We start from the raw sequence: 12,237 nt of genomic DNA on the forward strand, positions 1-12,237 counted from the left end.
TGCAGTACAGGGCACTGGAATATGAAGACAAATATTGTCTCTATATAAAATCTGTGCCTTTTCACATTTTATTTTCTTGGTTCTTTTTACTTAAACACAAGGAGAACCAAAAGCCCAGAATCCTTTATATACTCCCTCCCACTGTACACACACATATGCTTCAAACCTTGAAGCAGGCCAGATCACAAGCTGCAGTCATTTCCTCAGCTTTTGAGTTTTTTAAAGGAAAAGAAATAAAGCATCAAGATCAGCTGTTGGGAAACCATTCTTCTTTATCTAAAGCTGTCCATATTGCACTACAGATCTAGCTGTTGATGTTATGAGAAGGGTAATGAAACTCTGCCATGGCTTAATTTTCACGTTTTCACATTGTCAGACATTTCTGGCAGCAGTGATTGCTGTCCTTTTAAGTGCAGAATATTCCCTTTTTCAATAGAAATGAAATGACATTTCTTTTAAGAGAGAAGAAATCTGATACAATTGCATACAAGAGTCAAGAGCTTTGGCTTTCCACGAGAGATCTAACTTCCTATTTTCTAAATAAATATTATTGTTCTATAAACAACTGATAAACAGATCTAGAGAGAAGTAAATGGTGAAATGAAGACTGCACCTAGATCTGCCAGTTCCAAGCCCTGCTGCAGGGCTGTTGGGGGACCATGCAAAATCACTGCTGATGTCCCTGCTTTCATCTGCTATAAAATGGTGCCTTAAGAAATGACTTCCTCCTTTCAGTAGATGAAACGTTGATCCAGATAAAGGGAGGTTCCTCTCATCTCCCCTTTTGACCTTTGTGTTGCTTCTTTGCAGGGTGCAGAGTCAATCAGCCGTAATAAGGTGGAGAAAGTTCAGAGATGAGAAAATAAAGCTTGTTATATGAATGTTGCTTTCTCTTTTGCCCAGGACAGATACAGATACTTGCCCATAATTGTTTTTGTATGTGAGACATAACATTTTGTTTCCTATGCAGATGCTCGTGAGCTTACTGGATGCTTGCAATCTCTTTATTGTGATTAAGTCAGAAATGCCTGAGACAGCTCTGTGAAACCTATTGTCAGTGTCTGGAGCAGTGACTCTCCCTCAGGCACTGAAATTTATGCACAAATTCTTGGATTCAAAAGGAAAAATTAGAGCCTACATTTGGCATACTGTAGCTTGCATTTGCCTGATGTGTTTGTTGGGGAACAAAAGCCCATGGTGATGTGAATGTGGTCGTGTAAGTGAGGGCATATTTTCTGTATGTGCAACAGCCATTTGAGAGCCTTTCTGTGCTCCTCTCCCCCCTGATCCACACGTGCTCGAGCTGGGGTTCCTAGCATTTGTGCCACATCATCAGCAGGATCATTTGGGCCATTTCAGGTAGTCCCATCCAATTTCTGTTTCTGTTTTGTGTCCTTTCTAGGAAGGATCAGAACGTGCTCTCACCTGTCAATTGCTGGAACCTCCTGCTAAACCAGGTGAAGCGGGAGAGCAGGGATCACACCACCCTCAGTGACATCTATCTCAACAACATCATCCCCCGCTTTGTCCAGGTCAGCGAAGACTCGGGGCGCCTGTTCAAGAAGGTAACTGAGTGCTAAACTGCATGTCGTTACGTTTGGCCCTCCTGAAATACAAAGTTATTGCTGTTGCTTCTGCTGGATCAGTTTCCTGTTGACTGTGCCCAACACATGGAGCTGTTTCCCCTCTTTGTGGACACTGGTGCTCCACATACCTTGGATTTCTGTAGTAGTTTTCCCCTAGTATTTAAGTCCTTTCCCAAAAGGGGTCAGTTGAGACCTGTTGGTCTAAATTCAGGCCATGTTTGTGTTTTGGTGTTTTTTCCCTTTAACCTGTTCAGAGTCTTGTATGCATTTTGAAACTCTTATTAAATAAGGTAAACCCTCCAGGTTTTCAGCTCTGAACATAATAAAGAAAACTCTCCAAAGACAGATTTATATCCACTGCAGAGGAGAAACTACTGTTAGAAGGAAAATTAGGGAGAATTCCTACTATGCCCGATAATAAAAGGATGTATTGACCTTCTCTGGAAAAGGGAGAAAACGCAGCTGAGGTCTCTTTTGTTACCCTTGTTCTCTTTTTCTGCCCTTGATTTCCACCTGGAAAAAAAAGGTGGGACAATGTGGGAGGGTAGTTTGACTATTAAGAATCTGTTCTTCCACTTGAAGAAACATGATATGGAAGCTTTGAAACTCCCATTAAATGGTAATGTGTAGCCTCTTGAGAGGTTTGTCAATGGCTGCAACATCTGCTCGTTAACATGTTAAAAACGTTGCAATTCTAACTTAGAAAGCAATTGCTCTCCCCCCACTTCCTACCCCCTTGCAATGTGTCATGATCTCGGAGAGTTATTCCTACTATGGGAAGGCCTGGACAGGGGGCTGTGGAAGGACCTGAGCTTTCCAAAGAGTACTTTTGTGGAGACACACTCTAAATCACACTGCCCCTGAGAGAGAGAGGCATGGCAGAGGAACACCTGATAAAAAATTCCTAGTTTACTTTCATGTCTGCCTTTTGGCCTTCAGTCATGTCAGCTGTTACATTAAAGAAGAATCATGTGAGTAGAGTGTGACTTTAAAATTCAAATCTATTTAGGTGCTGACTTGGCAGTAATTGGAGGCGTCGTTGACTTCTCACTCTGGTCTTAAAAGTCTTTTGAAATGTCTTGAGGAAAGAGTGTTCAGGTATTTCTGAACACCTCGATAGTGCTTTAAGTGATGAAGAGAGTCTATGTAGTGCAGTCCTATTAGACTGCTAGAAGATGAGCAGGGCTAAATCTCATGTGTGATAATTCATGTTAAGATGCACTTGAAGGAGCATTGTTGTGTGTTACCTGGAGAGCAGGAGAAATGTGCCCTTTCACAGCAGGTGTTTGTGTGTGTTGTTGGCACCTGATTTCTGTAGGAGAATGAAAATAAGTGCAAGTGCACTTTGTGTTCCTTGTCCTCGGTGTATTTATGGGGTTTTTTAATGTATAGCAACAGAGCAGGAAAAATGTCTTGAAGGGTTACTCTCCATTTCTCTTTCAATTCTTTTTCTGAGACGTTGCCCAAACAGATGAGGAACCTTCTCATTTTCAAGTAATGTCACACAAAGACCTTTTTGACCTTTTAAAACTTTCTGGTAATTACATTATGGTTGATTAGATACTTACACAGGATTATTGAATGGCAGTTCCTCTTCAATTCCTCTAATCCTTCCAAAGGATCAGTAATCTCCCCACTGAATTTCAGCAAGGGCTGTGCCTGAACAAGGTGGCTGAGAAAATGCCTCAGCAAGGAAGTACTTGGAAAGTGATATCATCCCAGTTTGGCTGGAAACTGGCAGCTTGATTTTCAGCCCCTTGTATAAGCATGGTCTCAGTCTGGTTTCTTTTATTTTGGGCATTAGGGCTTTAACAAAAACAAGCAAATAACCAACTAACAACAAAACCCCCTCTGGTTTATTTCTCTGAGACCAAATGCAGCTCCCTATTAATTTGTGCTAACAAAAAGGCACTTGTTACTCAATTCCAACTCCTTGCTGCCTGCCTGTTTGCCAGGCACACCAAATTGGCTGGAGGCCAACACAGGTATTAGATTGCTACTCCACTTGTGCTGGGTGGTTAAAAACAACAGTTGCATCCTGTCTTTATCTAGAGAGTCACGTAGTTGAATAAGATAGCAGCTGATAAACAGAGAAATTTGGTTGAACTTGGATCTGCTCCTCCCTGTCCTTTTTCAATGGGGGTCTCACCTTCCTAAGCCACAAGAAGCAGCATGAATTGTTGCAAAAACTACTGTAGGCTAGAAAAAACAGTTGTGGTGTGTAGTTAAAATCTGCAAATCAGCCCCATATTTCATGGATTTAAAAAGGTTTATTTGTAAAACCCCTCAGTATATCCCAAGGGTATGACAGGCAATCTTCAGAATATCTCTGGCCTGTAAGCAGACAAATGGTACCTTTTTGTGGATGAAAAAACAGGGACAGGTGGATGAAGTCATTTGTCCAGGGTTGGTCAGCAAGTGGCTGACAAAGCCAGGATGCCTTTCTGATCAGTATCTGTAGGTGTTGAAGGGGAATAATGAGGTGACCCAGCAAGATATTTAGGAGGGGCATGTGCTTCTGTGCCTCTAACTGGGAGGTGGAGGTGATGGTAGCCCAAAGGGAAGGTAGCCCTATTGATGAGAACCTAAAAGACCATTCTTCTCCCTCTCCCCTTGGCTGTTTCCATCCTATCATAAACTTGAGACATCCTTTCCCATTTTTTAATGGAGAAGAGCTACCAAGCTGTGTGGCAGCTCAGGAAACTGAGCACTCTTTAGCAGTCCTGAAACAGATCTGATTTGCACAGTAGCTGCACGGAGAACAGGGCTTCTGAGCCCTGCTGCAAACCTGTGAGGCTGTGGAAGCAGATTTGGAGGTCCCAGTGAAAACCCAAAGGTGAACAAGCTGTGAATGGCACAGCTGAACGAGTGTGGTGCTGCATCTCAGCAGATCTAATTAGCCAGGCTTCATCAGTGAAATAACTGGCTGTATTCCTTCTGAGACCAGAGTTTCCTGCCTTTCCTGTGCCACATGGACATTCCAGCTCAGCCACTGGTGCTGCAGGATCTGCTGTCTGCTCTGACACACGCAGGGTACTCGAGCTGAAAGGCTCTGCAGGTCAGTGAAGTGCTGCCTGCAGGAGGAAGAGCCTCAGCTGTGATGCTCTCAGGGCATTCAGCTTTGCTTTAACACCAGAGCTTGGCTTATCTGGTTTTCCAAAGGAAATGATAAGCTGTTGGAATCATGCTGCCAATCTCGCTGGTGATTGGGGAGTTCTGTCCTTGTCTCATGCTAGATGGGGAGTCTGTGTTAAAAACAAGGACACTTTATTATGTTCTGAGGAACATATTTTTAACACATCTGTTTGGAGATAACCTTCTAAAAAGTGATACATGTGTCTGGCTGATGGCAGGTGCTCTAGTAACTTATGTTTAGGAACTACTCACTGGATTGTAAATTATGCCATGAAATATGGAGAGAGTAAGTGACACAGAGATCCTCATTTGCTGAAACAAAATCCTGGGGTATGAGATCCTTTTCTTGGGCCATTTATAATTTAGGGCTTTCTCAAATCAGTGCTTTGTATCATGCTAGGGTTGAGCAGGTGAGCTAGGGAAGATGGGCAGGGTAAGAAGGCTGTACTTCAGATCCCTTTTGTTGCTGAACTCTTGAGTTGCTGTATCTTGCACTGTCTGAAGTGGTGAGTGCTTTCAAAGGAGAGACATCCAAGTGCAGCTGTAATCCAGCCTCAAAGCTGCAAAGGGCCTGGGTGGGTGTGATAAGGTCCGTGCTGGGAAGGAAACATCGTGGGGGCAGCAGAGATGCAGAAGGAAGCCGGGTGGGAGCTGGATGTGTTGCAGCTGGAGCAGCACAGAGCCCAAGGGGGGAAAACCAGGGGTGTCTGGTGTGGGGTTTGTCTCTTCCAGAGACTGTGGTGGAGAAGCCTCAGGCTGAGGTTGATTCTTGTGTTCACTCTTGGACCATTTATACAAAGGTTGCAACAGGGTTTGGATGGGTCTGTTTTGAAACCAGCGAACTCCTGAAATTCCAGCAGTGGTGCCTGCAGAACACACAGGTTTTCAGGGGGTGGTGTTTGCAGTGTTTGGATTTTCAGGGTCCTGGGAAGTCTCCATGGTCTGTGGCTTGGTCTCAGGCAGTTTTTCTGTCCGTGTCTTCTGATGAACAGATCCCTCTCCAGGCCTGTGTTACGATGTGGAGGGTCTTATTTGTTTGAGTGTTAGATGGAGGCTTGCCAGCCACTTCAAAGCTATCTTTGCTGATAAGAGAAGCTGTATTCGCTGCCAAAGCTAGCACTGAAGTGGTGCTGGATGTACAGTGTGTGTCAGTCCTGGTTCTTGCTGCTCTCAGATGTATTTACTTCCTCAGTTACCTCTCCCTGCAAAATCTTCACAGGTCTGAGCATTGGGCTGTTTGCACCAAATGTGGTTTTATGTCTTACTGAGACCTGGCAACCTGAGGTGTAGGTATTTCAGCACTGTACTCTTTCAGTGCCCTTTTTTTGGTTTCTCCTGAGGAAACACTTCTGTCAGTGAAAGCTGTTGTCAGTCAGGGCTTGCTGCTGGAGCACGTGCAGATGAGTCCCGCGGGCGTCAGTGGGATCTGGTGTTTGGCTTCAGGAGCAGTGTCTGCAATTCTGTGCTGCCACATCAGAAAAGGAAGATAAATGGGGAAATAAATAACTCCTCTTGAGCAAATAAAACTGGGGGGGGGGAGTGTTGGAACTGATGGAATTGACCTAATAACAAATTGTTACACCATTGGAGGGAGGTAATATTTTCTTGTTTGTCCAGCAGTTAATGATTTAGCCCTGGGTTTCGTAGATGGTTGATGTTTAAATCCCATGTGCCACCCAGTGTTGCTATTCTGGTCCCCTCTCCCTCAGCACCATCCTGCTTTGATGTCAGTGCCTGCTCTCATGCACGTTCCTTTTCATTCCTCCATCTACTTCTATAGAGAGCACTCCTTTGATTCCTTCCTGCTTACCCTCCTTCAGCATGGCCTGTTTATATATTTATATGCATGTATTCAAAATATTAATTTATTTGAGCCGATTCCCCTTTTGATTCCCCTTTTCTCCCTTTTCACTGTTCCTCCCTGCCAGCCTCTTGTTTTCATGTGGCCCTTGATTTCTCTGCATGGTACCACCTTTCTGTTCCTGGTCTGGCTGTCAGGTTTTCTTGCCTACAGACTTATCTTTTTAGTGAAATCCCTTGGTATTACACATACATGTGTAGCCTTTATCTCCTAGTACACTGCAGTGTTTGATGTGAAATGAAAAACCCACAATGAGTTGGTTAAAAGCCTCCCAGTAATCAAGGAAGAAGAATTATTAATTCTCTTCAGGGGTCCAAGCTTAAGATGACCTACTTTACAGCTGCAGTGTGTCTCGTTGCTGCATTGGTGGGGGAATATGAACAAATCTTAAAATAAACCCCACATGGAAAAGCCATGCACATGAAATAAATGAAGCAGCTACAATGCTGGGTATTTGTAAAAGTATTTATCCATAACAGTGTGAAAACAAAAATATAAGTGCTGTAAGTAAAACTGTCACTGAGGTGCAGAGTTGGGAAATACATGTTACAGCCCTGCTCTCCTGCTTGCATCCTTATCCACTGCATCTTCCTCTGCCTTAGGAATCAGCAAGGCTGACTTCTTACTGTTTTCCCAAAGGTTAGAACACACAGAGGCCTGTTGGCAAATGCTGCTTTCTGGTTTCTCTTTGAGGAAATAAAATCTCCCTCCTTACCTGCCAGTTTATTTATAGAACAAGTGGAATGAGGGAAGGGAGGTGGGAGTGAAATAATTTGTGTGCTGCTCTTATCTGAGCTGGCAGAACATAAATCTGCTTCTGAGTTAGAGGTTTGGTTTCTCCCACCTGTAATGGGAGTGGGTAGTTTCTGTTCACTGCTGACCCTTTGTACCTGCTCAGATATAATGAGGGGATCAGTGCCTGTTGCCCAGGGTGATGGAATAATTTTACTACCTGTTACAAGCTAAAAATATCACTTCTGGATATAAAGTGGGCAAGGAACACACCTTCTTAGAAGTGTGGAAGTAGTCCATTGATGCTGCATTTTGTTTCCAATTTCCTATATGCTTTTCCTGTCCTTCACTACACCAGTGTGCCTCTCTTTTCCTGCTGCTGTGTGAATTCAGGTCAGCCAGGAACAAGGTACCAGCACCTTTACACTCCAGGTCATTCATTCGACTCTGATCCTTCCAGTCAGTTTTTCCTAGAGATAAATCAAAGCACTTTGAGAAAGGCTATTGGAGAAAGTCAGTAGCACAAAGCTGTCATGCAGAGCATTAAAACTGTGAGCAGAATTACAGACCATTACTTCCAATATTTTCCAGGACTTCACCACTTGCTGGTAGGTCTTGCCACCTTCTGGAGCCTGTTTCACATCTGGCTCATTCAGTGAGCACAAATGTAGCTGGCTTCACAACAAGAATGAATGCTCTCAGCCATAAAATTGCCTGGTTTGTTGGGACTGAGTGCCTGAAGCCCAAGGTTCAATAGCATCAGCACAGAATTCTGCAGAAAAAAAACCCACCAAAAAAAAAAAAAAGGGGGGGGGCGGGGGGGGAGAAAATGAGGGTTATTTGGAAGCAACTCTTTCAGCCCAGAGTGTGGGGGGCAGCAGCATGATGTGGGTTCCTGTAGGAAAGGCTGTTTCAGAGTACACTGTTCTGCTGGAAAATTCCTTATTACTGACATAGTGGTGAAACAAACCACTGGTGAAATGGTGGAGAAAACTGGATAATGCAACTGTAATGTAAATATGACTGAGCAATGCATAATGGATCAGTAAACTGCAAACTGGTGATCTGTCACCCAAAATATCCATCTATATTGTATGAGATAGACTTTTGTTTTCCTAGGTTTTCTTAAAATCCTGCAGAGTTTGATGCTTTAGAAGAAGTCTTTACAGAATTTCTGGTCTGTAGGGCCATGTGATTATGGCCAAGCATTTTCTCCATAAAAGTTTTGGAAGAAACTTGCATAAATCTTGCACAAGCTTCAGGTGGGTTTTACAGACATTGAGAGTCCATCCTTGTAAAATAAGGGGGACATTCATAACAAGAGGACTGGACTGATAGTGATGGAGTGCTTCTATACAGTGGAGCTGCTTGATTATTCAGGTGAGAACATGAATGTGCTAAATCACGTTTCCTTCTGCCTGCAAATGAATTAAAGGCAGGCCTGCTTCAAAAGAAAAAAAAGAACATTTTCAAGAATCTACCTAAGAAGAATTCTAAGCTTTAATTAGCAAATTCTGTTTAAGTGCTACATGTATGATCTTGGAAAATGTTACCTGGCAAGCCTTCTTTTTTAACAAATGTCATAAGTAGGTATTAACTAATGCATAATAAATACCCTGTATTGTAATCTTGATTTAGACAGGAATAAAAAGGATCTTGTACTTCTGTGGATTTCATTACTGGTCTCAGCAAGAACTCAATCCACTTGCCTCCCAGCTCCCACTATTAATTTAAAATACATTAGAGCATGGAATGTTTGTTTTCCACCTATCTATATTGAATTATCCCTTTTCAGTCGAGAAGGGAAATGCTCTTGTTCGAGAGCGGTTTTCAGAATCAGCAGATTTGGGTTCCAGTTCCAGCCCTGTCACTGACATAATTTCAGGCAGTGGATGAGATAAAATCTCTTATCTCAGTGTCAGGCATTCCCTCTCCAGTGGTTTCTGAGCTGTTGTGGAGTTTGTACAGCAAGTGTCTCGTGAGCTTCCCGGTGTGTTTGTTTTGAAGCCGAACCATCTTGCTGTCAGGTTTGGAGCGACGATGCTGGGCCTGGAGATCCGGGGCATAAGATGTTGACAGCATTCCTGAGCTCTCCTCTTTATTATCCCCCCTAAATATTTTGAAGCTGAAGTCGTTAATGTTGGGTGGAATGCGGAACAGCCCGCCGAGTGCTGTAGGAGATCCCAAAAACATCTTGATTGAATTAGAGGGGAGGTGGAGGGGAGGAGGTCTGGAACAAAGAGGCCGTTGAGAAGCTGGCACCGCGTGCTGGGAATTCATGTCCCAGCGAGGGGTGGCAGCAACCTCCAGCTCTGCACATGGTGTGTGTGAACCCTGTGGTAACAAAGGAGTGTGTGTGTGCGCGTGTGTGTGCGCGCACGCTTAGGGCAGCTTCTGTTTTCCCTGCTTTGGGCTGAAGAACAGGCTTGAGAGAGGCAGCTTGTGAGAAAATACTGAGGTTACAAGTCAGCACTCCTGGGGAACAGTTCCTGTTGTCACCCTGCTGAAATGGCTTGCTTGTTCTCTTGGGTGCTGTTGGTAATTTCCCTGATGTGCGAGGGACAGGAAGGCTGTTTCTGTCCCTGCTCAGCAGGGACCTCTGCAGCAGCCCAGGTGAGGTGGTGCTGGTGCCCGGCTCTCCCCCTGCCGCCAGGAGCATTGATGCTGCACATCAAGCTAGATCATCTCCCAGATCAAGAGTTCACGTGTTTAGCCCTGATGGGATAAGGAGGAGACAAGGTTTGTGGGGACACCCCCTCCTCACATGCACACACAGTTTGTTATTGGATCTGATTAGATAAGATTTTGTTGCACAAACCTTTCCTTCTCAGGCTTTTTAAGGGATGAACAGATAGACTCCAGTTGCAGGTACAGCCAGGGATAGATAATAATGAAATCTATCAGATTTTCTTTTGCTTTTATTGATTTATTTCCCCTTGAGATTGTTTGTCATTCTAAGCTCTGTCTGCCTTTCAAAAATATAGTATAGAATTTGAGGCTGACATGGATATTGATACCTGGAGACGTTTGCAACTGCAGAGACTGTGCTCCTGGTTTTCCTTGGCACAGATTTTATTCGTAATTCCATGGCACATTCTAGCATGACCTTGAAATCTCCCATGCCTGTCTGGCAGTGGCTGGGACTAGCAGCCTTCCATCTGGATGCATCTTGAACTCCATGAGACCTTAGAAAAGTTCCCTTTGTGCATTGGATCCACCACCTTCTACAGCACTTGAACACCAATTGTTTTGCTAATGTCTAAGGCATTTTCTTTTGACTTTCCCATTCTGCTTCCTCCAGTGTATTTTCATTTATTTGGCTCAGCTACCTCAACTGTTTTCTCCTAAACCTCTTTGGGTTTTGTTTTTTTTTTTTTTTGTGGAATCAGTACTGGGAGTAGCATTTAGTGAACAGAGTTCAATTGCATAGATCTTGTTTCCATGACATCTGGGTTCTATCTTACCTTCATCTTCATGTAAGTTTTTTTCCAGTCCAGCAGTCTGGCAGTTTTTCTTGAGAGCTCATTTGGAAGCACAAAGACTTTTGTGTTTTGACAATTTGGCACTTAGAATTCTTCTTTTCTTCTTCAACCTGAATATGCATTAAAATATTCATTTTAATCTATTTCGCATAATTGATGCTTCAGCAGTTTGTACAGTGAATGAGCAATTTTATGCAAGAAATAAGCAAATGAGCTGAAAAGAGCAGGGTGAAAGGCAGATGATTGGTCCAGTCCAGGCAGTTTAACCAGCACAGTCAACCGTGCTCCTGAAAAGCTCCTTCTGTGTGAAAAGTTCAGTGCTCAGGGCATTTAAAACAGACTCAGCCAGTCACTTTCATTAATCATCTCCCATGTAGAGAAGAAGTCAGTCATCAAATCTTTGCCACCCGTATCACTGCAGTGATGAGCTGCAGCTTCAGCTTTTTTTGTGCTTTCAGAGATGGAAAAACTGTAGATCTTGTTTCGGCAAACTCTCTTGGAGATTGGGTATCACCAGCTTGTTTCTTGCCTTTAAATTAAAGGCTCCTCACAAAAAGCAGGATGCTCCCCCTTGTCAGTGTATATGTCAAACAGTTTTTCCAGTAGCACATCTGGTCACCTGGGGAGCAGGTTTAGGAACATGGAGATGGAAGATGCAGAAGACCTGACCTTGGATGCTGCTGCTTGAATGTCCCATTTTGCTGACAAAGCTGGTCACCATGTCCATAAACAGTCTGTAACAAAGCTTCTCTCCTCTCAGAAGCACAGTAAACGCTCAGTACTGCTGAACTGGACAACATCCCAAAAAGAACAGCTTAAAATTAAATTATATAATCTTTCTCTTTTAGCTTTTGAATTTGTCAGTAGTGTTTTCTCATGGCGTAAGGCTATCTTGACTTGTTAGGCAGAAATGCTGGTTGAAGTGTGGGTTTGTCTGCAATCACCTCTTATCTTTTTCTTTTCCTGAACTTTGTAGACATAAATAATCTTGAACCTATCAAATCTGCTTAACTCAATAGATATTATGAGGTTCTGACATGCAGGGCGTGAGGGCTTCATCAGGCAAACACGGCCCTAGGAGGCAGTGAATGAGTAAAGTCTAGAAACTGAATGAAGTTGTTAGTGTTACAGTAGATGCCTTTGCACTTTCTAATTAGTGGGAAAATTGAGAGGAAACACAGTTATTAGGTGATGAATGTTTAAGCCTGCTTGTGTTTTTGTGAATAGAAATGTTGGTGTAGAGAGACAAGATGTCTGTGCTCTTCCTTGGCCTCTCCAGTTACTCACCTGGATGTCTTTTATTAGCAAAACCTCAGGAAAAGGGGAATTTGATGTGCTTTATCTGCTTCCTGCACCCCAGGATGATTAGAGCTATGAAATTGCAGACAGGGGTTTGAAAATGTTGAAGATTGTACAGCAAGGGCAAAGTGCATTGCTGAGA

At 43.4% G+C, this 12,237-nt stretch overlaps 1 protein-coding gene across 3 annotated transcripts in view; it reads left to right on the forward strand.

Moving 5' to 3' along the window:
* The window catches only part of SRGAP2 (SLIT-ROBO Rho GTPase activating protein 2), a 101,123-nt gene that overhangs the window by 38,929 nt on the left and 49,957 nt on the right, over positions 1–12,237 (forward strand). For all 3 annotated transcript variants that reach the window (XM_051639002.1, XM_051639003.1, XM_051639004.1), the window contains exon 5: positions 1,403–1,565. In XM_051639002.1, coding sequence (XP_051494962.1) covers positions 1,403–1,565 — 163 coding nt within the window. The remainder of the gene's footprint in view (positions 1–1,402; positions 1,566–12,237) is intronic.

Source organism: Apus apus, chromosome 23, assembly GCF_020740795.1.
Source record: "Apus apus isolate bApuApu2 chromosome 23, bApuApu2.pri.cur, whole genome shotgun sequence".
In the NCBI taxonomy this organism is placed as follows: Eukaryota; Metazoa; Chordata; class Aves; order Apodiformes; family Apodidae; genus Apus; species Apus apus.